This window comes from Anastrepha ludens, chromosome 3 (genome assembly GCF_028408465.1).
Source record: "Anastrepha ludens isolate Willacy chromosome 3, idAnaLude1.1, whole genome shotgun sequence".
NCBI classification, from domain to species: domain Eukaryota; kingdom Metazoa; phylum Arthropoda; class Insecta; order Diptera; family Tephritidae; genus Anastrepha; species Anastrepha ludens.
In genome coordinates, this window is record NC_071499.1 from 129,871,493 (window position 1) to 129,893,749 (window position 22,257).

General features: G+C 35.9%; 1 protein-coding gene across 3 annotated transcripts in view; it reads right to left on the reverse strand.

Annotated features, from left to right (window-relative positions):
- The window catches only part of LOC128859236 (uncharacterized), a 126,666-nt gene that overhangs the window by 84,217 nt on the left and 20,192 nt on the right, over positions 1–22,257 (reverse strand). For 2 of the 3 annotated variants that reach the window (XM_054096071.1, XM_054096070.1), the window contains exon 1: positions 8,614–10,672. The exons of the other annotated variant lie outside the window; for it this stretch is intronic. In XM_054096071.1, coding sequence (XP_053952046.1) covers positions 8,614–9,611 — 998 coding nt within the window. In that variant the 5' untranslated portion in view covers positions 9,612–10,672. Of the gene's footprint in view, positions 1–8,613; positions 10,673–22,257 lie in introns of those variants that run through there. 3 annotated transcript variants of the gene reach the window in all.

The following is a 22,257-nucleotide window of genomic DNA, read 5'->3' on the forward strand; positions in this document are numbered from 1 at the left end:
GATTCCCTAAAAATTTTTGTGAGAATTATTTTAAGTTAATAGCTTTCTAAAAGAAATTTCCCTGTCAAGTGCTCAGTGATAAATATTAAAATGAACGAGGATCAGTTGAGAATAATAGTGACAGCCGCAGTTTCAGCTGCTACAGAAAGGACTAGAGCTTCGTTTGAAGCAACGATAGGACAACTAACCGATAGGCTTAGGATCCTAGAAACCCCGACTAGGGTTGAAGAATATCAACCAGTAATAATAGATCTAACTGTGCGATGTGAAGAGTCCCTAGAAATCGTAAAGTCGCTGCCTGAATTTAATGGCGACAGGACGCGGTATGTTAGCTGGAGGCAAGCAGCATTTGCAGCTTATAAACTGTTTGAAGTTTCGACGGTAGCTCCAAGCACTACCAAGCTGTAGCGATAATTAGAAACAAAATTGTCGGTTCTGCCGATCAAGTGTTGTCGTCATTCAATACCGTTCTTAATTTTAAGGCAATTTTAGCACGTCTGGACTTCACATATGCGTACAAAAGGCCAGTTTATTTAATTGAACAGGAAATGTCGACTCTACGCCAGGGAAATTTTCTATTGCTGATTTTTATGATGAGGTAGAAAAGAAGTTAACGCTGATAATAAATAAAACAATAATGTCACACGAGGGTAACAATTAGCTGATTAGGTCACTATGCCAAAAATATAGGCAAGACGCTCTGAGGGTGTTTATATCAGGTTTGCGTAGGCCTATGAGCGATATAATGTTTTCATCGCAGCCCGCAGATATGCCCAGCGCCTTAGCACTAGCACAGGAGTTGGAGGCAAATCATGCCCGGTATTCATTCGCGAATTCTTTCAATAACAGGGGTGAAATTCAGTCAGGACATAACAACGGAAGGTCATATGTGCCGCAATACTCCCCACATTATACGCAACCTAAAAGGCAAAATCAAAATAGGGCAACCCCAATGGAGGTCGACCCTTCCATTTCGAACTTCGGACAGAGGACTAGGTACAACCCAAATTGGAGGTCACCGCAGGACTCCTCCAGAACTCGTCAACCGTTTCAGAGACCATTGACCAGTAATAACCAGCAGAATTTACGAGGGGAAGCACACAAAAGACAGCGTGAAAGCGATAGGCAATCGCTTTTACCTAAAATTCAGAGGATAAATCATCTAAACCAGAATCTCGATGAAGGAAATTATTCTGAAAATAAAATACAAAGCGAGTTTTTTGAGGAAATAAATTTTTTAGGAGGAAGTCGCTCCTGCCATATGTAAGTAGGGAGCTGGCAGGGCGACTGATAAAGTTTTTAATTGATACAGGGGCTGGGAAGAATTACATAAAATATGATGAAAATTTAAAAGGGATTAAAAAAATTGATAAACCGTTTAGGGTAGAGTCAATTCATGGCACCGCCGAAATAAATGAGAAATGTGTAGTGAATATTTTTATTTAAAAACATTTGACGGTATAATAGGATTTGATTTTATGAAAGAAATTGAGGCAAAATTGGATTTAAAAACAGGAATTTTACATTACGAAAGTGGTCAAGAAAAAATAAGATATTACAACTGTAAGGATGTGAATAGTGTAATATAATATTAAGTGGAAATCCTACAGTTAAGTCAGATGATAGTGATATGATTTCACTTATTTTAAAAAGATACTCAAAGGCTTTTGCGAACCCGAATGAAGCATTGCCGTTTAATACGAACGTAGTTGGCACAATAAGAACTGTGGATAGCCAACCGGTGTATTCCAAGTCGTATCCATATCCAATGGCAGCTTCCAAATTTATAAATGAAGAAATTTCGAATTTACTCCGAGATGGAATCATTCGTCCCTCTCGATCACCCTATAATAACCATATTTGGGTCGTCGATAAAAAGGGATTCGACGACAATGGACAAAAGAAAATGCGCATGGTAGTTGATTTTAGGAAAATGAATGGGAAAACAATTTCTGATAAATATCCCATTCCGGACACTTCTGTCATTTTGGCAAATATGGGGAAATCAGTTTTTTTACAACTCTTGACTTGAAATCTGGATTTCACCAGATCAAGCTTGCAGAAAAGGATAGGGAAAAAACCGCATTACGAGACTTTATGAAGCAAATATGCGGGTTTCAGCAGAAAAATCCAAATTTGTAAGAGAAGTTGAATTTTTAGGCTTCATTGTTTCAAAAGAAGGCATCAAAACATGTCCTGATAAAGTCAATGATATAATCAATTATCAAATTCCTAGTACGCTTCGTGGTCTTCGATCATGTTTAGGATTATCAGGCTACTATAGAAGATTCATTAAGGATTATGCTTCTATAGTAAAACCCCTCACGAAATATTTAAGAGGAGAAAATGGCCACATAAGGGCTAATCAATCAAAAAATGTTAAAATTAAACTGGACAAAGACGCATTGTTGTCTTTTGAAAAAGTAAAGAAGATTTTGTCCTCGGAGGACGTGCTTCTTCTTTATCCAAATTATAGTAAACCTTTTGATCTAACGACAGATGCGTCAGCACATGCTGTTGGAGCAGTCTTATCACAGGAAGGTAGACCAATCACTATGATTTCCAGGACGTTATCATCCAGCGAAGAAAATTACGCAACCAATGAAAGGGAACTGTTAGCAATTGTATGGGCCCTTCAAAAACTCCGAAATTATTTGTATGGAGTAAGGCATTTGAATATTTTTACAGACCATCAGCCCTTAACCTTTGCTGTTTCGGACAAAAATCCAAATACAAAGATTAAGCGTTGGAGCGTTTGTCGAAGAATTTTCTCCAAATTTTTTTTATAAACCCGGGAAAGACAATCTTGTTACCGATACGTTGTCCCGGCAACACTTAAATGTTATAGAACATTCCGAAGATTCTACATCCGTCACAATACATAGCGAAGAATCTTTATCGGAAGTAATTCCAACGGTTGAAAACCCAGTGAATTCATTTCGGAATCAAATAATCCTAGAAAAAGGGAATACTTCAACAAAAGTTACAAAAATTATTTTCAAATCCAGGATAAGACATTTAATCACATTTAAAACATTGCAGGACCTTATGGCGATAGTTGGGGAATGCATTAATCCTGACGTTGTAAATGCTATTCATTGCGATTTACTGACCTTGGGCAAAATTCAAAATGAAATTGTAAGGAAATTTCCATCAGTAAAATTTCGGTATACTACGAAAAGAGTAGATGATATTTTTAATGAGGACGACCAGAATGAAATTTTAATAACGGAACACACTAGAGCACACCGCTCTGTCCGGGAAAACTTAAAACAAGTCTTGAATGACTATTATTTCCCAAGCATGCGAAAAAAGTTAAAAGAAATTACATTGAACTGTAAAATTTGTAAAGAAGCCAAGTATCAACGACATCCGGTTAATCCTGAAATGGGAAAGACCCCAGTGCCATCTCGTCATGGGGAAATGTTACATATGGATATTTATTCTACTGATAAACACTATTTTTTAACTTGTGTAGACAAATTTTCGAAATTTGCCGTTGTTATTCCAATTAAATCCAGGGCCATTGTTGACGTTAAACAGGCTGTATTACAGATTCTTAATTGTTTCGAAAATACAAAAAATATAACATTTGATAATGAAAAATCTCTCAACTCTCAGACCGTTAGGTTTTTACAACCCCTCCTTTCCATAGCAAAACAAATGGACAAGTGGAAAGATTCCATAGTACTATTACAGAAATTGCTAGGTGCGCTAAAATAGAGCAGGAAATAAATGACACTGATGAGTTAGTACTCCTTGCCACTTCAAAGTACAACAGGTCCATTCATTCAGTAACTGGATGGAAACCGATTGAGTTAATTTCTTCCATGCCAACGTGGCTTAAAACTGAAATTAAGGCGAAATTAATAAAAGCTCAGGAAAATAAGTTGGAAACACACAATAAGGATAAAGTGACGCGATTTTTTAATCCAGGCGATAAGGTCTATGTTAAGACTAATAAAAGAATAGGCAATAAGTTTTCCAAAGTTTTTATAGAAAAAACGGTACAGAAGGATTTAGGATCCACCGTTCTAATAGATAATAGGAAGGTCCACAAAGGCAAGCTGAGGTAATAAGTTTTTTTCTCTTTCAGATTTTTTATACTACTTTTAATTCAGAGGTTATACGGTAAAATAACGGACTTTTCAAAATCAAACTATATACCGATATCGGACGGGAAAGCTGCAATTTGGGAAAATTTTGACTACATGACACATTGTACAAACCTTACTACTTACCGTAACGTTGTAGAGGGAACAGAAAAAATACTTCACGTTTTCCCTCAATCTCATATGAAACAAATTCTCCAATCGGACATGAAACACATACTCAGACTGATGGACACACTTCAGATTCATCATAGACATGCACGAAGTATAAATTTAATTGGTACAGCACTCAAATACATAGGCGGAACCCCGGATTTTGACGACTTCAATGAGGTAAAATTCAGAGAAAGAGCGCTCATTGAACCTAATGAACGTCAATTCACTATTAATACAAAGATACAAGTACAAATTAACTAACTTACTGATACAGTCAACCAAATTTTAAGAACTACCAAGGAAAATAAAATAGATACAGGGAATTTATTCGGATTATTGACGGCAAGAAACAGGGCAGTTATAACTGACTTAGAGAATATAATTTATTCTATAGTTTTAGGGAAAGTAAATATAGAAAATCCTATTATTCTTGACACAAAAGAAATTTCAAAAATATTAATCACTGAGCTCGCTGCAAATGTTAGTATAAGTGATATTATAAGTAATTCTAAGTTGAAAATTTTTCAAAATAATGAATTAATTTACTTTATAATTAAGTTTCCAAGAATAAAAAAATTATGCAGTTTAGTTAGGGTGTTTCCAGTGGCACACAACCAAAGGACAATATTCTTAGAAACTAATAAAGTGGCGGACTGTGGAGACTCAACCATTCCTGTCACAAATTGCACGACGCACAGTGCGGCCGATTCCCGAAAAGCTGGCCAAAACTCAAAAAATTAAGTAATTGATTCAAAATTTCTTACTCGGGGGTTGTCGGGGTCGCTGATTACGAATTTGATCTTAACATTTTCAAAATCCACACCCTTCCACCCCTATTGGCCACCCCCTCACGTGAAATAGCGTATATTCTAGAACATAATCAAGATGCATGTTAATTTATGTTTTCAGGGTCGCTGATTACGAATTTGATCTTAAAATTTTGAAAATCCACCCCCTTCCACCCCTATTGGCCACCCCTTCACGTGAAATAGCGTATATTCAAGAACATAATCAAGATGCATGTAAATTTGTATGTTTTCGGGGTCGCTGATTAGCAAGTGGTAGCAGCTGAATCTTGTTTTATTCAGTAACTATTACTTTTTTGAGTAACCTTTAATAGGTTTCAAAGCAGCATATAACGGCGTTGTATTACTACACAGTTTGAAAACTCAAATTTTATAAAAAAAATTGCAAAAAATGTATCTACGTTTTGCTGTAGCTAAAAATTTTGTGTCGAGGTATTGATATGTACTAAAGATTTCTCGTATTTTACTTACCTTCCGACGATGATTCCATTTGGTTTTGTTCAATTTACTCCATTACAAAATCTTTCAAATGTGTACAACTTTCACTATTCATCGACAGTAATACGATGCTCAAACGAAGGCCACGTTGCGACTGAAAATGCAGAGGATACTTAGGGTACAGGACGTTGCTCTGAACGGTTTTCACTACTCAAGGCATTACTGTAGCCAACCCAAAGACAAAAAAACTCTATCTAGAAACTTTTTTTTTCGACTTTTGGCCAGCTTTTTGGGAATCGGCCGCACTGTGCGACGGCACTAACAGCTAAATTTTGTAGAGCAAAATTAGGTGCGATGTTGTTGCACACAACTGTTTAACAATCACAAAGCTACATGCAAAACTACATTCAACCAACTCGAACCAGTTGCCGAGGTAGACAATGGGGTAATTATAATAAATGACCAAACTGTTGAAGTTCAAGAAGCAGACAATTCATCAGTCACGATATCTGGCACCTTTTTAATAACTTTTGATAAAACAATTCACGTAAACGGTACGACTTTTGTCAACGAAAAGGCAATAGCAACTCTCTACCCGGGAGTTCCTTCAACCCAGTTTGTGAATTTGACGGAAGATTTGGAGATTTTAAGATTACCGTACCTACACAGAATCAATTTGAAGAATCTTGGATACATTGAAAAATTACATGACGACATTCAAACTCGTTCAATTCAGGGAGAATCAATACTAATTATAATAGTCATCATTGTTGCCATAATATTTGTAATCAAAAAATACAAAGCAACCAAAGTGAAAAAGGATAAGATAGAAAGAGATGAGATAGCAGCAAAGATCATAAAAGCGGCCGAGGACGGCCTAAATTTACGAGGGGGGCAGTTAACACATGACTCCCATGAGTGACATATGAATACTATGTGCAGACTTAGCTACTTTGCATTATCGTGGGAAAGCTAAACTTTTCATGGTCCCACAAATTAAATTCGCGCAACTGCAGCGGTAGGGATCATATTCATACTTACCGACAAGTGCAGACTACAACAACAACTCCATATTCATCTACCTATGCAAACCACAACAACAACATTGGAATTTCAGACCAACAACAACAATAAAGTATTTGCCAGAAAAATAATTGTGCCAGGAATAGGGGCAAGTTAGATTTTAATTTATAAGTTAAGTTCAGTTTCGTTTTTGACTCGAAATAAAGAAGAGCGCATCGCGCTACAAACAAAAAACCTCCAGTTTTCGTTTTTTAATAAGCACATAGTGCTTTAATAATAATTGATATGTACGAGAAAAGGTATGGAAAGTACATCGCTTCGGATAGAAAAATAAATGCAGGAACAGAATTTCCGAATGATTTGAGCGCTAGGCCAATATTGAAGATCGATGACTGCTCAAATGATGGTTGACTAGTTGCATGTGGCATCACACGAGGTCTAACCTAGGCCTGCCTTAACCTATTCTAACCTTACAAAATTAAACAGATCTCAACTATCATTAGAATGTGAACTTATTTCCTTTGAAGTAATTACCCGAGCAATAAAAAGAAATATTGTATATACAAAATGAAAAAACAAAAAAATAAAAAATAAAAAGAAAAAAATTATCTGCAGCACCAAGTCAAGCAATCCGCCATTAGCACTGCAGTCAATCCACAAAGAAGTTCAACATACAAGCTTTCGTTCAAGTACCTACACATTCATATACAACATGCAACGTTGCAACTTCCTGCGAGAAGTTGGCGATTTGTTTGCATTCCGCAATCTTGTTCAACACACGTACCATACTCGCATATCGCATAGTTGGCGGTCAAGCAAATGTCTGCCTTCACTGCTGTTTGCATCTAAGAGTAGTATTTGTTATGCAGCAACTTTTCACATTCGTTTTGGTTTTCGGTTTGCCAGCCAGCACATCCTGTTACCGGCGCGCACGATTCACTCGGAATTGGCCATTGGCCAGCAGCAGGCAGCTGAATACTTTGTATTTTTTCCCTCGAAGCCAAAAGTTTTATATTTTGCTTTAAATGCCAATGTGGGTGTTCTATTTGAAAAGCTGCTTACTGCAACTTGGTTTACAGGATATGTATAAATGTATGTGGCACTCTCCGTTGGGTTTTGAAGAAGCTTACATTCTTGTTAAAGGTGAAAAGTTCACAATATCTGCCGCAGTGGTTGAATGTATCGCTAAGGTAAAAGTGGGCATGAAGTGTTTGGTTACGCTTTACTTTTTTCTTGAGCAAACAAGGGAAAACGATGTTGCATGCATGGCATGAATATTTAAGGTTTTCAAGGTCTTTGGAAAGAAGTTTTCTCTCTGTGGACTGGCCGTGTTCAGTGCAGCTTCGGAACCGGTAAGTAAAAATACATTTACATATATGATGCATTCCCATGAAAGCCGGTTCTACGTAGCGAAGGTGTGGCGAATACCCGACCGTTAACCGGCTCTCAGCGAATTAGAAAGAATTAGCTGATTGGCTGACATAATTGAGGTCATGACAGCGGTTTGTTTACGAAAAATCTGAGAATTGGTGTCGCTTAACGACTGATTGGACGAGTGTGTGAATACGTGTGAAATGAGCGGCAGAATTCTCTCAGAATTACTCCCTCAATTTTTTTTCACCATAGCCGAAGGTTAAACCTGGTAATCATCATTCTTGACGTAATGCAGGTTAAAACACAAATCTTCTGAAAAGAATAAGTCAAGAAGACGTTGCTACACAACGCACCTTAGACAATTCGACGATACCTCGGTACGATAAAGATTGTCAGATCTGTAGAACTGAAAAAGTACTCATTCAGGAGCATAAATCCCTGAATGCTATAACGGATCGTCGAGCTAAAGCCCACTTAAAACCTTTTAACTCTTGATTCGCACAAAATCACACAAATACTCATTAACTGCAACCACACATTGTAAAAACATATCAATGCCATTTAAGTTCAAGCCTTACCCATTCATACAACCTTGCCGAATGCCAAACCACTTGGCCTTGTCTATAGCAGCTTTTCACACACAAGCACAGCTTTTCACACACTTCTATGCCGCATTTAATTCCTCATCTCATCAGTGAGCTTACCTTTGACAGCAAGCCACACCGTCGTCCGCCAAATGTAATCTGCGTTTGGCACCAAAATCCTCACTCGTACAGTCGCCGAATTCATCTTCTTCCTCCGTCCGATTGGCGGTCTTACCATTCAACCTAATAGTAATGCCCACCTTTCCACGTTTGCTGCATATTTCGCCATTGCAGTTGGAGTGCCTTAAAACATCGGCCGCATCAGCAGAAGTCGCCGACGTTGACGAGGTAGTGGAGGAAGACACAGAAAATTTCGACGATGATGATGCGGCTGAAGATGTTTTAGACGCCTTCGAACATGCGGACGTTGTAGATGCGTTAGAATTTGTGGCATGATACCCGAAACCGGTAAACTTTGTGTGCGCGCGAAAACTACGGCGTATCGATTGCAGGCTGTGACGTAAAAATGATTCGCGCTTAAAAACGTTTGGTACGCATTTGTCTGATTTGTTGTGCCGCAGCGGTGGCGCCGCACTGTCTGGCTGCGTATGGCTGTGGGCTGCTGTTGGAATGGGCAACGATTTGGGGCGCACGGGCGTTTCGCTCACTACTCCCTCAGCTATCACAGAAGGATGGCGCAGTAAAGGACGTAAGCCTGCCACTGAATCGTTCGATTTTTTCGATTTCGTTTTTTTCTTATTATTCGCTGCTTTGGCATTTTCGAACGCCTTACCGGTATGTGTATCATCGAGTAGCAGCGCGCCAGTTTGGCGTAAACTAGATAGATTATCTAATGTACTCTTTGACTTTTGTGGCAGCGCATGGTTTTTCAAAGATTTGTCAATAAAACTGTACGATTTGATTAGAAAAAGATTTGACTGATTTTTTTGTGCTTTTACACGCGCGATATGCGAATCGGAATTCTTACGCGGCAGCGCAGCCACGCCAAGCGACGTCGCAGGTGTAGTGGAAGCCATAGTTAGTGTGGAGTTTTCGTAATTCACTGGCGTACGGGAATTAAAAGCTGTTGCCTGAGCTTGCAAACTGTCATGCGTCATAGCTGATTGGCTGCCAAATGTTGTGCTGTATTGTGTTGTTTATTGTTATGGCCTTTTGTTTGCAAATGTTTATACGTTTATGTATTTATAATCTTATTTACGTACACATAATTTTTTAACAAGTTGGTTTTTATCACAATTATTTTTTTTCTTTTTTAGGGGCGTTATGGGCTAATTAAGTATGTCGTACACGCGTCAACCGCACGGTCGATCGATCAGTCGCGCCAATTCTACAGCAAAAAGCGCTTGCTTGCTTTTATGTACGCGCTGCCTGAATTACACAATCTCACACACGCTCACTCACTCGCGCACGGGCAAGCGATCAGTCGGTCGATCATTGACGCTTTCACGACGTTTCTTTGACGCTGGAGGTTGACTTATGCGCGCGCTGCTCAATTTATACACGTCCGCCGCAGCGCGCTCAATATGTCAACTGCCATCTGGCGCTGCTTTATGGTTATAGTCCATATGTGCGTTAATTGTATATGGGCAAATGTAAAATTACTGTTGTAATTGTTGGAGATACACTTATTTTAGAAATTTCAAGTTAATAACGACTTTTCTTCAATTAGTTCGTTTTGGTTGTTGATTTGTTTCTCAGTATTTCGCTTTGTTATTGTTGACACTTTGTCAGCTGACTGCTAACAGTATTTGAAACAGGTTATAACGTGTGCCCACACCCAAGCACAACAACCGCAACGCTCCAGTAAACAAAACCGAACTACGTATTTCTATTGACTTTTGAACCATCACAAACTTTCTTTACACTCTTTGGCGGCTTAGTGATGTCATATTTCACAGAGCTAGCGGCAAATTCACAAAACATACTGCGCTAGTGCTCGAACAAACCATTTGTATGCACGTTTTCAAACACATTTCAAAGTTCATTGCAAGTTGCAATCATTGGCATTTTTTACCATTCTATTGGAGAAAAACACTACCTTTCCAGCCCTACAACAACACTTTTACACTATTATAAAAACTACACAAGCGTGTAAAATCGTGACGCCACTAACTTCATATGCCATTACTACGACTCACAGTAGTATTTTTCGCTGTACCGTCGCTATCATGCGCCGAATTCGAACTGAAGCCCACAGCTAGCACAAAGGTTCGAGTGACGGGCGCGCCACATGCCGGTGTTTGACGCGTTTGCGCGACGTTGCGACGCTGTGCTCTGTTGTTGTGTCTCTGTTGACTTCATCGGTGAGCGTTAGTTAGTAGTGGTGCGGCGGGTGGTTTGCAGTTAACCAAACCGAGACGGTTAAGGTATGGCAAGTGTTTAAAATAATCCCTATTATCTGCGACGGGATAGCAAACAAACGTTGACGGTTCATAAATTTCGGACGCCAGGGCGTATGATTTAGTTTTTTTGAAATATAAATAGCCAAGCTGTATAATAGTAATGCAAAAGCGCGCTCTGTCTCTATAATTATTAGCGATATCAAGCTATACAATTATAGAGCTTTTTTCCTCTCGATTATTATTTTAATTCATACAAATTGCAGAACGGGAGGTCATCGATTACATAGGAATTTACTATTATTAAATAAAGCTTATTGTGTGTATCCATTTCTAGATATACAGCTGTGTTCATAAAAATAGTTGTCAACTCCTTATAAAACTTTTATATTGTATAAGTAAAATTTTGAATTTTTACTATTGTACCTTGTTATTATTATTTTTTTTTTTTTTGACAAAGCATTCAATTTAAATTTTATAAAAAAAAATACCAGCTCGCTTTCACTCTCTAGGTTAATAATTTGAAGCAAATTTTTTATACTAAGTTTATTTTTTTATCTATCAAATGTATTATTTTAGTGGTCATTAACGGTCATTTAAAAAGTGAAGTGCGTTGAGTGAATTTCACCACCAAAGTAACTCTACAATTCTCAAGCCAAACCGGGGTCGAACATATTTTTTTTTATTTAAATACCTTGTATATGAAGATTTGATTGCAAAAATTAAATAAATAAGAAATTAAAAAAAAATTAGTTTGAACTTAACGTTTTAAGAAAATCTTATTTAGATATTGTGTAAAAACTTCCCTTACACGTAAATGCTAATAAAAAAAAATAATAATAATAATTTACTAGGCATTAATCATTTTTTATTTTATGCTTACAAAACAAATCATCTGGTCTACTGTTACCACCTTTAATATATTAGCCTTGAAGGAGTCCTACTATTAATGCGAAGAGCATTATTCTCCCTATGGTAACATAATTTTCTCTCTCTCCTCTCGGACTTTCCAATATTTTGGGAAATGTGCTCATTCAAAATGGTCATACAAATCATATTTTAGTGTTATTTTTCCCCGTACTGTTTATATAGAAATTGTACAGTTTTGTTGTAGTTGTGAATCAGTTGTGCAAAATGTGTTCATTAAAAAGGTGAGCTTGCAAAAAATAGCAGTAAGCAAAAACAAATAATATAGCGTTCTACGATAAGCATTGCTGTTGTTGTTTTTCACACATTTTACTTCTCATTATCAGCTGTTATCGCTTTCTCTCTATATCTTATATCTTGTGAAACGTAAAGATATATGCCTGTTTTTTTATTATTTTAAGAATTCTAGACATTTTCGAGTTTTTACATAAGATATATGGAGGTATATACTTATATCTATATGCATAGGAGCACATACTCGTATATTGTGTATTAATATGGTAAATATTTGTGATATATTTTTACGGGCCTTAAAAGTAGTAAAAACTAAAACACCAGGGGAAAACCTCGAAATGTGTAAGCATTCGTTCGAAAATTGTTTATGTATGTGCAAGGGACTGATAAATTAGTAGTTATACTCAGAGCGGAGTAAGTACTGAAGACTGACTGCTTTGGCACAAGCATCGGATGGGTACGTCTATTGAGATAAATGAGAGAAAGTGCCAAACATATCTGAAGGAGTATAAAACGCCCATTCCCCTCTTGTGAATGTAATATTAGACCTTGACTGAGGCGCCATACATTAATATTTCTTAAGAAGCTCATAGTTTAATTCCCTCATTGTTAGAAATGCGGCTATAAAGGACATTATTTAGCGTTACGGGAAGAGGGGAACCGAAAGTTGCAGGAGCTTCTGGGTGATTTACGGATTTATTCATTTGTACTTTCAAGCACATCACTACGCAACATTTTTAGATGAAAGTCTGAAATAGCCTTGGATATTGGGTATTGAGGGTAAGAGATGTGATGAAGGTAAAACAAGGGCATCTAGATCCCATTCGTGCCAACAATATAAAAATAAGCGCTAGGAACATCTCAAAAACAGATTAGGCGAAGAAGTAAAAAAAGTACTATAGAAGAATTAATAAAACTGAAAATGTTGAAGTCTAAATCAGGATCCTACCAGAGTAGGGAATATTCCATTACGGCTCTCGCCTTCGTTACAGTATTTCGGGTCAGATGACAGCGATAATAAGCGTTTTTCAGAGGAAGGTTTTGATCTCAGTTGCGTAGAATTTCATATAAACAAGAGCCTGTATCGATGTTGTTCCGCTTCAAATTCTTTCGGATCGGAGGGTAAAGTGAGCGTTTCATGCTTTGAACGCCTATTCCCCCACATACATAATAGAAGTTTTTTTCTATAAATGAAACCAAATGCGATATGAAGGACGATGTGTTAGTTGTTTTTTTTATAAATATATATTTGGTAAATAATTAATTAATCTACTGAAGTTTTGAAAGCCATACATTTTGACAAAGTTAAGATTTTAATAACTGACTAACTGAGGGAGACTCACTAGAAAATACCCAATAAAACGATATTTGCCGATTACTAAACAAAAACACTGATTCATAAATAGGTTGACGCATTAATAAGATGAATTGATATTTTACTCGAACTCAATTTTTATACGAATCTCATTCAACAACTAAACTATGTTTGTAATCTAGCGACAAGGGAGTCAGCACTAACGTAGAGAGTCAGTTGGCCTACAGGCCTTCGAACAATGAGTGTAATATACATTTTTATACTCCCATAAAATAATTAAGGGAATTTATTAGCGTTGCTTTCAAAGGTTAATCGCTTAAATTAATGGTAATTTTTAAATGTGCTTCGCACTGCGTTTAATCTTGTTGCTTCGAACGTTTGATTGACGTCGTCGATATGAAAACTTGACAATTCCTCTTCCGCTTATCAGCTGCTAATTCTTATGGTTCATTTATTGGTGACTCACTGGCCAATGGTGTGTTTAAAGGTGCTTTATTGCCACAAATAAAAATAGACCCCTTGAAATTGGTCAATGGTCAATCAAATATCATTTTGATATTTTCCCCAAAACGTTTCCATATAAATATGAAAATAAAATTCTACTGTAGCTAAGTTGCCGTAATTGAAAATTAAATTAGAAATATCTTAAAGCAGAAATATCTATGCACTTTGGGGGGGTAATTCTAAGGGAAATTTGAGCGACTTAATTTGACGTGTTTGCCTTTTTTTCCGAACTTTAAAGACCGATTACTTTAACTACGAAAGAGTTTGCAAACAATTACGCAATCTCCCCAACGAACGACTGTGCCATCCATTATTCATCCTCACAGGCTTTTATGTTTGATGAACTTACAAAAAGGCGATATTATCATGTGTTAAGTAATTATTTTCCCTTTGTATTTGATGAGATGATTAGGTAAAAAATCGAGTGTTCGATAAAACTGGCGCACGTGTTCAACGCCAGTCAAAATACAAACAGCCTGCGTGTGAATACACAAATAGTTGGTACGAGGCAAAATCAAAATTAATAAACGTAGCAAAATTTATAGTACCACTGAAGTTTGTTTTGTTTGGTTTTATCATTATCGAATGAATTATATACATATACGGTGGATAACAAATGTTGTGCTACCACTGATGTATTTTTTACTTTTACTATGTACCACTTTTCTTCTTTCCCATTCACATTATCAGCCCTTAACACGCAAGAATAAAATATACTTACAGTAGAGGGCAAAAGTTAAGATACGAGTGATTTTTTTTGTTTTTTGTATAAATAACTTTTCTATTTTGATTAAAATCGTCAGGCCTTCAGAAACAAGAATAATATTCGTACAGTGGACGGCAAAAGTTATGATACCACTGAATCCTTTTATAATTAGTATTTTTCCTTTCCCTTAAATCATCATCCCTTCAGAAACAAGAATAATATTCGTACAATGGAGGACAAAAGTTATGATACCACTGAATTTTTACTATTTTTTTTTAATTTTAACTGTTTTCCTTTACCTTAATTTCAACAGGCCTTCACAAGGAAAAATAATATACGTACAGTATAGGACAAAAGTTATGAGTTAAGTTATGTCTTTTTTTTTGGTTTTACTATGTTCGACCTTTTCGTTTTCTCCTTAGAAACAACAGCTGTATACTTCACACGTATGAATATTTAATTTGCAGTGGATAGGAAAAGCTATGATACCTCTCAAGGATTTTAATGTTGCTTGACTATGATCGATTTTTCTGCTTGTCTGCATGAATGATATCCGGACAGAGGAGGATTATATTTTCACTTATTTTTATTTTATTTCCTAAAATAAGTAGGGGATGATGTTACCTCAACGTCGGGTGCCTTTCGAATAAATACTACCAATGTTGCCATAGGCAGTAGTCAACTCTCGAAGCGCAACAGAAAGGCACTACCATAGCAGAAATTCACTCTTCAGGAATATCGATCGTACTATTTACTGCAAGGCTTGTAATATCTAAATTGAATAAATAGATAATTGGCGCGTACACTTCTGTTAGGTGTTTGGTTGAGCACCTCATCCCATTTTTCGTGTGAGTCTTGATTTTGTTCCACATAAGCAGGGGTCTACAGTTTTAAGCCGACTCCGAACGGCAGATATTTTTTATGAGGAGTTTTTTATGGCAGAAATTCTCCGAGTGCATTTCTGCCGTTGCCTTTGCCTGCCTAGTATCGACCGCCATTAGAAAAAAAATCCATATCTTCCAAACTAAAATGCCCAGTTGACCGACTCCATCCTCAAAATGAAAAAAAAACTGCTGCGAGTGAAATCTATTACTCGACGGACAACGAGGTGTTATCTGAGCCTCATTATATCTTTATGCGAAACTCATCACTTCACTTCAAAGCTATTTGTACGTCACAAAAAGGGCTTCGGATTTTTGGAATATCAAAAAACCATCAACGGAAATGGCATTAATCTAAATAATCAGATATATTTATATTTGTAAAAAATAATTATCACATGATACTATAACAAATGTTGACGCAAATGGTTAGTGATTATTAGCGAGGGTAAAATTTCAATATAATACCTACAATCAATTATCACTATGCAATGTTTAGTTATCAGCGTGAGAGAGCGTTCGTTTATTTTAAGGCTTACAGTTACTTTGTCACAGAGAAACGGAAAATGTGTATGTGTGGGTGTGTAGGTGATAATTGGCTTTAAATAGTTTTATTGATAAGTCATCAAAGCGAATTAGGCGCTGACAGCCAATCTAAATTTGTATTTGAAACAAATGTTTACGAGGGTGGGTTGAAAAGTAAAAGAAGAGAAGTAGATAGAAAATATAATTTACTTGAGAAAAACTCCATTGATTTTTTAATACAATCCTACTTTAATTCCATATAGGTAATCTGCCGCATCTATGTGAACGAACGATAAACTTCTACGTTGGGAATCTCGATGGTATAGAGATTAGCTGCTCTGAGAGGTTATCTGATGCGAATAGTGTGGCCTTCGCTACAGCAAAGAAGCTCAATTGATAGGAATTTCAACTAAGAGATCAGACTGAAAAATTATTCTGAGAACTCGGAGAACAGAAGGCCTGACCGATCTGTTCACTTAGAGCTCAGACCGATCTGTTCACTGGAATGGCCGTTTAGGGAGTTCGTGGTCGTTGGGGTCTAATACCCACATGTGGATAGAGTTTCGTATTCTCATACGTCAGCTGGATGTGGAGTTTTATTGAGTCTTAGATGAGTCTCTAACCAAGTCTTCCCAAGGTAGTTATTGTGTTGAGTTCGCACTACTAATTGGTATTAAAAATTTTTGTATTTCGAGACGCTGATCAACGCATTGACTTGATCTGCTGGGAATTTGAGTGTGTCAACGTCGCCAGATAACCTCATAAAATATTCCGGACGCTGTGCTACAACGGCCTCATAATACTGATAAAAAGATTACTTTTCGTAGAATTCTTAGAAGAATTGAACTGAATTTGATGGCTCAAGTGGACTCCTGCTTATGAGAAGCAATTAGTTTACCACTTGAATAGTAAATAAAATCAATGGTCAACTTCCAGATTGCCACCTCCATATGCGGCCATCCAGATAGAGCTCATAGCTGAGCTAAATATATAGTTAATTTGCACACTCCTAGTAAATCATTCGAGAATTGTAAATATATTATATATTAGAGCAGAATAATGAAACGATAGCGCATTTTGCGATCACTACCATTTATTAATCGGAAATTTGAGTTCAGTGGGTTGTCGGTTCAGTTGTCATGCGATTTGTTGAGAGTGTGTTGACTTAAGCGCGAAACTTCGCTTGCTATTCACGAGAGACTGATTAGAATGTTCAAACGGCGTGTGCTTCCATTTTATTTTTTCATAAGCCAGTTGAGAATTACATACGTCGGGCTGATAAATTGGAATTAGAAATCAAATAGCTTGTACTGGTGCTGCATTTTACTGACAAGATCAATTACTTCCCAGCCCCCCCTCTTATATTGAGAAACATATTTTGAGAATTGGAATTCTTCGCTTCGCAAGTTAAAAATTGTTGGTTGTTGTAAACAAATAAATTTTGATGTGTGTATATACATATTTATTATTTGGCAGCCAATTCATCCACTGAATATTGCGATTTGCCATGCTATAAATTGCGTTTTTAGTGAAAAACATTTCACAAATATTTACAAATTAGTTTGTCTCTAATAATGCGCGCAATGAAATTAAATTAGAAAGTAGTTACAAATTTAATGGAAATGTATGTGTGTGTGTGCCAACTTGTGGACATATAAAGAATTTATAAAGTATTTGAAAAATGATTTACTTAAATAAAAACGTATCTCGTAATACTTCGTAAATAAACTTTCCACGTCATTACATTTGCGCTTTTCTACATAAGTAAAATATTTTTGGTAGCCTTAGTCCATATCTCATTTTCTTTTCACAATTTTCGAGATGATTGCTCGTCATAAAATTTCCTTTTTTCTGTTTCAAACGCATTGCCCAAGAATTCTCACTAAGTTGAATAATCCCATTTTCTAACAAAAAAATTTAAAAATCCACACTATTGAATTGTTATTGTTGCTGTTATTCTTGTTGCTGCTGTAATGCCAAAGTAGCAAAGAAAATCAGTGACAGTGGGCGTGAAAGAAGCAAATACAGTGTTCAAAATATGGTAGTATAAGTATCTGATATTTTTTTATTTGCTTCCATAAAATATTACAATTGTCATGAGACAAACAATTACTGTATTTTAATTAATAAGAAATAAAGTGGAATTAATAAATTGATATTTTAAATAAACTTTTATTCCTACTAATTTAATTTAAAAAATATGTGTCTGATAAATAGATTTTTGGAAGCAACCAAAGTGTTTTTTCTTTATTTGATGGACTTCATAGCTACACAAAACGTTTTTTTTTTTTTGTTTTTTACATATTTACATTAATTTTTATTTCTACAAATTTATGTTTGACATCAGTCAACATTATTTATTTTGCTTCCATAAATTGCGCTCTTTATTTACAAAACACCAACTTAGTTTTTATTGTATTGAAATTGAAATTTTGCACTAAAAAATGTTTGCGCAAATTGTGCTTCATTATTTTTTCATGCCGCCGAAAGTTGTTGCTCTTTTGTTAAAAGTTTATGATCTGGAAATAATTATAGTGATAGATCTCAATGCCTTGAGGTAGATAATTTTTGTGCTGAAGGCAAATAGTGTTTGAAGTTGCGGAATTTAACGCCACTTTCGATGTAGGTTCGAGCCAAATGCAAAAGCAAGAGAGTGACAGAACCAACAAGAATAAGATTGGACGTGCTTAAAAAGCAACGGTCTAAACACCAACTGAAAAATGTTCACAAACAATATTCATGGTTTAAAGCCCAGTTAGTCTATACTTAATTTAACATAATTTAAGAAATAGATAACGTTTCCTCAACACGTCAACTTCATACTCGACTCTTAATTTTTCTTGCAAATTCCTTTTTCAATTTTTATATTTGTATTTTCTGTTGCATCTGTTTGCCAGTAATGCCCCATCACAAAAATTATTTTCAAAAATAATTTCTGCACACATTTTTATTTCATGCATAAAAATTAATACAAAAATACATTTTTAAATTATTTACATTTTTATCATCACCAACCCACTGTGCACTGTAACACTTGACCAAGGGTTTTCACGCTAAAAATCTCGCTACTCAGTGACTCTTTATGCATGCAAAATCATATTTTTTTTGTTGAATATATACAAAAATTTCCTATTTTTTATATTTCCTCTGTAGTTCAGCTCTATATTAAATTAAAATTTATTTCGAATAAACATTAAAAAATGTTCCAACTTTTTGTCACCACCGACGCACTGTGCGCATTTACAGAGCATGTCTGTACATCATTGTCGCCTTAATGCCGTTGTCGATGTTTTTTGTTTTGGTTTCATTTATTTTATGCTTTTACTAGTTTTTTGTCGCTTGGAATTACTCTTCTTCTTGTTTTAGATAAGTTTTACACGTATTATTGCTTAATAAATTAATAAGTTGTTGTTGTCTTTGCTGTTAATTCATCATTGGTGGTGTAGATGAAAGGAAAATTTGTTGCCCAAACTGCTACAACGAGGAAACTTAGATTGATGACTAATCTATTTTTATTATGAAAAGCTGATGTGTGACAATTTTCTATGAAAATTTTATAGTTTTAATGCCATGAAAATTTTATGAATGTACATATGTACTCTTAGCCATTAAATTGTTTTTGATTTCGCTTTGATTGTTGATTGATTTAATTTTTTTTCTTTGAGAATATTTCCTTTGGCCGTTAACTTGTTGCTCTGGTGTGAGTGTAGGTGAGAAGAGAGCTATTCATGCCAGTGTTTAGAGAGGCAGCGGATGGGCAATTTACAGCAGACTAGGTTGGAAATTTAAAATTTTTAACGTTGTTTTCTTAATACTTAATGTTTTATTTACTTTTAATTTAATTTAATTTTTTTAAATAAATTATTCCCACACAATTTCGAAAAAAAACTCACATAGCTTTATTATATTTTAACACTTTTTCAAAATTTCCGTAAAATTATTTGCTTTACTTTTTCTGTGCCTGCGTGTTTTTTAGTTGTTTTATTTTTCAATATTATGTTTATAAAAATATTCCGTTATACGAAGTGGACGAGAAAATGTCTGCGTGAGAACTGATAGTTGAAAACCTGAGAAGGCTAAGATGCGGCGCGCGAAAAAATTCTGTCTTTGCAATACACATACATACACGTTGTACGTATTTGTGGATTTCTAAGAAAACAACCTAAATCATCTTAGCACTTTCCACCTGTCAAGCATTGAATTGCAGGATTTTCATGCAATATTTAAGCTAGTAATTATTGACAGCTGTAGCCTAAGTAACCGTTTTGATAAAAGTTGATCATCTTTCGAGCGGATGCTGATATCTGGACCTTCCCAGGCGGTGTGTATTCTTCTAGACTCCCACCTTGACAATCCGGTAACAATCCGGTCATAAATTTAAATATTCTCGCTACAAAATTCTGTTTCTTCTGGAGTTTTGCTTCTTTTTTGTATCTCTCCATAAACTCGTCCATTCATCCTACAATTCTTGCTTTGCAATTTCTGCTACTTCTGAACTGGTGTGATCATTATTGGTACCCATTTTCCGCTGACCGTAATTATACGAAGGTGGTCATGGAGGATATTCCAAACGGTCGTATTTGATACTCTAATCATTACCTCAATTTTTCTCAAACTCGACTCCTCCTGCACATTTTTTTTGAAATTTACAACAAGATCTGAGGACGTCGCCTCAACCGCCTCATGTGTTTCAAAAAGAGCTGTGTATTTTTCTTGCTTATTGAAGAGCTTGAGCTAGGCATGAGACCGAGTTTTTTGCATAACTGATGTTTTCATCCCTATTGACTGACGATATCTCAAAGGTAATAGCAAGAACAGAAGTATAGTATAGTATAGTATTTTTTGTTATAAACGAATCTCTTCTTCCCCTTCCGACACCATTTTTGATTTCCCCTGGCAAAATTTACACCTCCCGTTGCTTTTTATTTTACACACATAAATATGCATATACACATGGGCATTCACAACTATTTACAAGCAACACAACAACTACTCCGCGGCAAATAAGTAACAAAACCAAAAAATGTTACATCTCGACTAAAGTGGTAAACGTCATTAAAATATTAGTCATCTACTAAAATATGCGTGTCGATGTATGTACGAATGTTTGCGTACCGAGGTGAGAGTTGTGCGTAGCTTGATTAAGCCGAGTGGCAGCTTCGAACATTACAACGCAACATGAAGTGAGCAATGATAATTGTCGGCGCGTAGGGAGGAGCAGCAGCAGCAACAGCAGCAGTCAAAAACAACACACTTCATTCACATGGCCTTCAAAATGTCGTGCTTTCATTGGCTGATGGTAAAGGGCTGATTGTCGCAAAATGTCAAACGAATAAATAAATATCAACTTTGAATTGACAGTATTACTAGAAAATAAGATAAAGCATATAAGTATGCATGCATGTGCATACACAAACCTCTTTGTAAACATATTGATAATGAAAATATGAGATTTAATCACAAAATTGAGTTTCTCTGTTTTTCCATTTTTTTATTTTTTGTGGTAGCGAATATATTCACTTAAAAGCAACGAACCGACATTATGATTACCCTTTAAGCTTTGACGCGCACCAACTTTGACGGCAACACACGTCATAAGTCATGACGTTGCGCGTGCTAGCGCCACGACTGTGAAAAAACAAAGATGTGTAAATGTATGTAGGTGTTTAATTAAAAAATGTAAAGATATATTTTTGCTGTTGAGCGCTCATTGAAATATTCGCATTCACCGCGCCTTTACTCTTACGTGCTTTTTCATACCAAAAATTTGCTTTCCGTTGTTTTTTTAGCCAAACTAATATTCCCCCGCAGTTTTTTCTATTTCGGTTTATTTATGGCTAGCTGTAAGCGCTGAGTTAGTCTAGACGTGCGTTTTGAATGGCCCAAGCAGTCGTTTGCTTAACAAATATTATATTTAAATAGCTACTTACACACAGACAAATGTATAAGTATGTGTGTACGTATTTTTTAAATTTCATTGTGACGCTTTAGTGACAAGCCTATGACAATGGAGCCAAAAATAAATACAAATAATAGAACTGCTGCTGATTGAATTAATGAGTATCGAGCTAAGTATAATGAAAGGTACTTAGTACACATGAAGTAACAGTGTTCCTACACTGATCGCTTAAAACATTAAGAAACGGACAAAGTATAGAAATTAGAGAATTCCATATTTTTCATTGACATTTGGAAATTATTGTTTGCGTATGGATTTCATGGCGTCATCTGACTGACTACCGCTACCAACTACATGAAATATGAATTTATCCTGCAGCAGTAGCTTTTCGTATTTATTCTAAACATCACTGA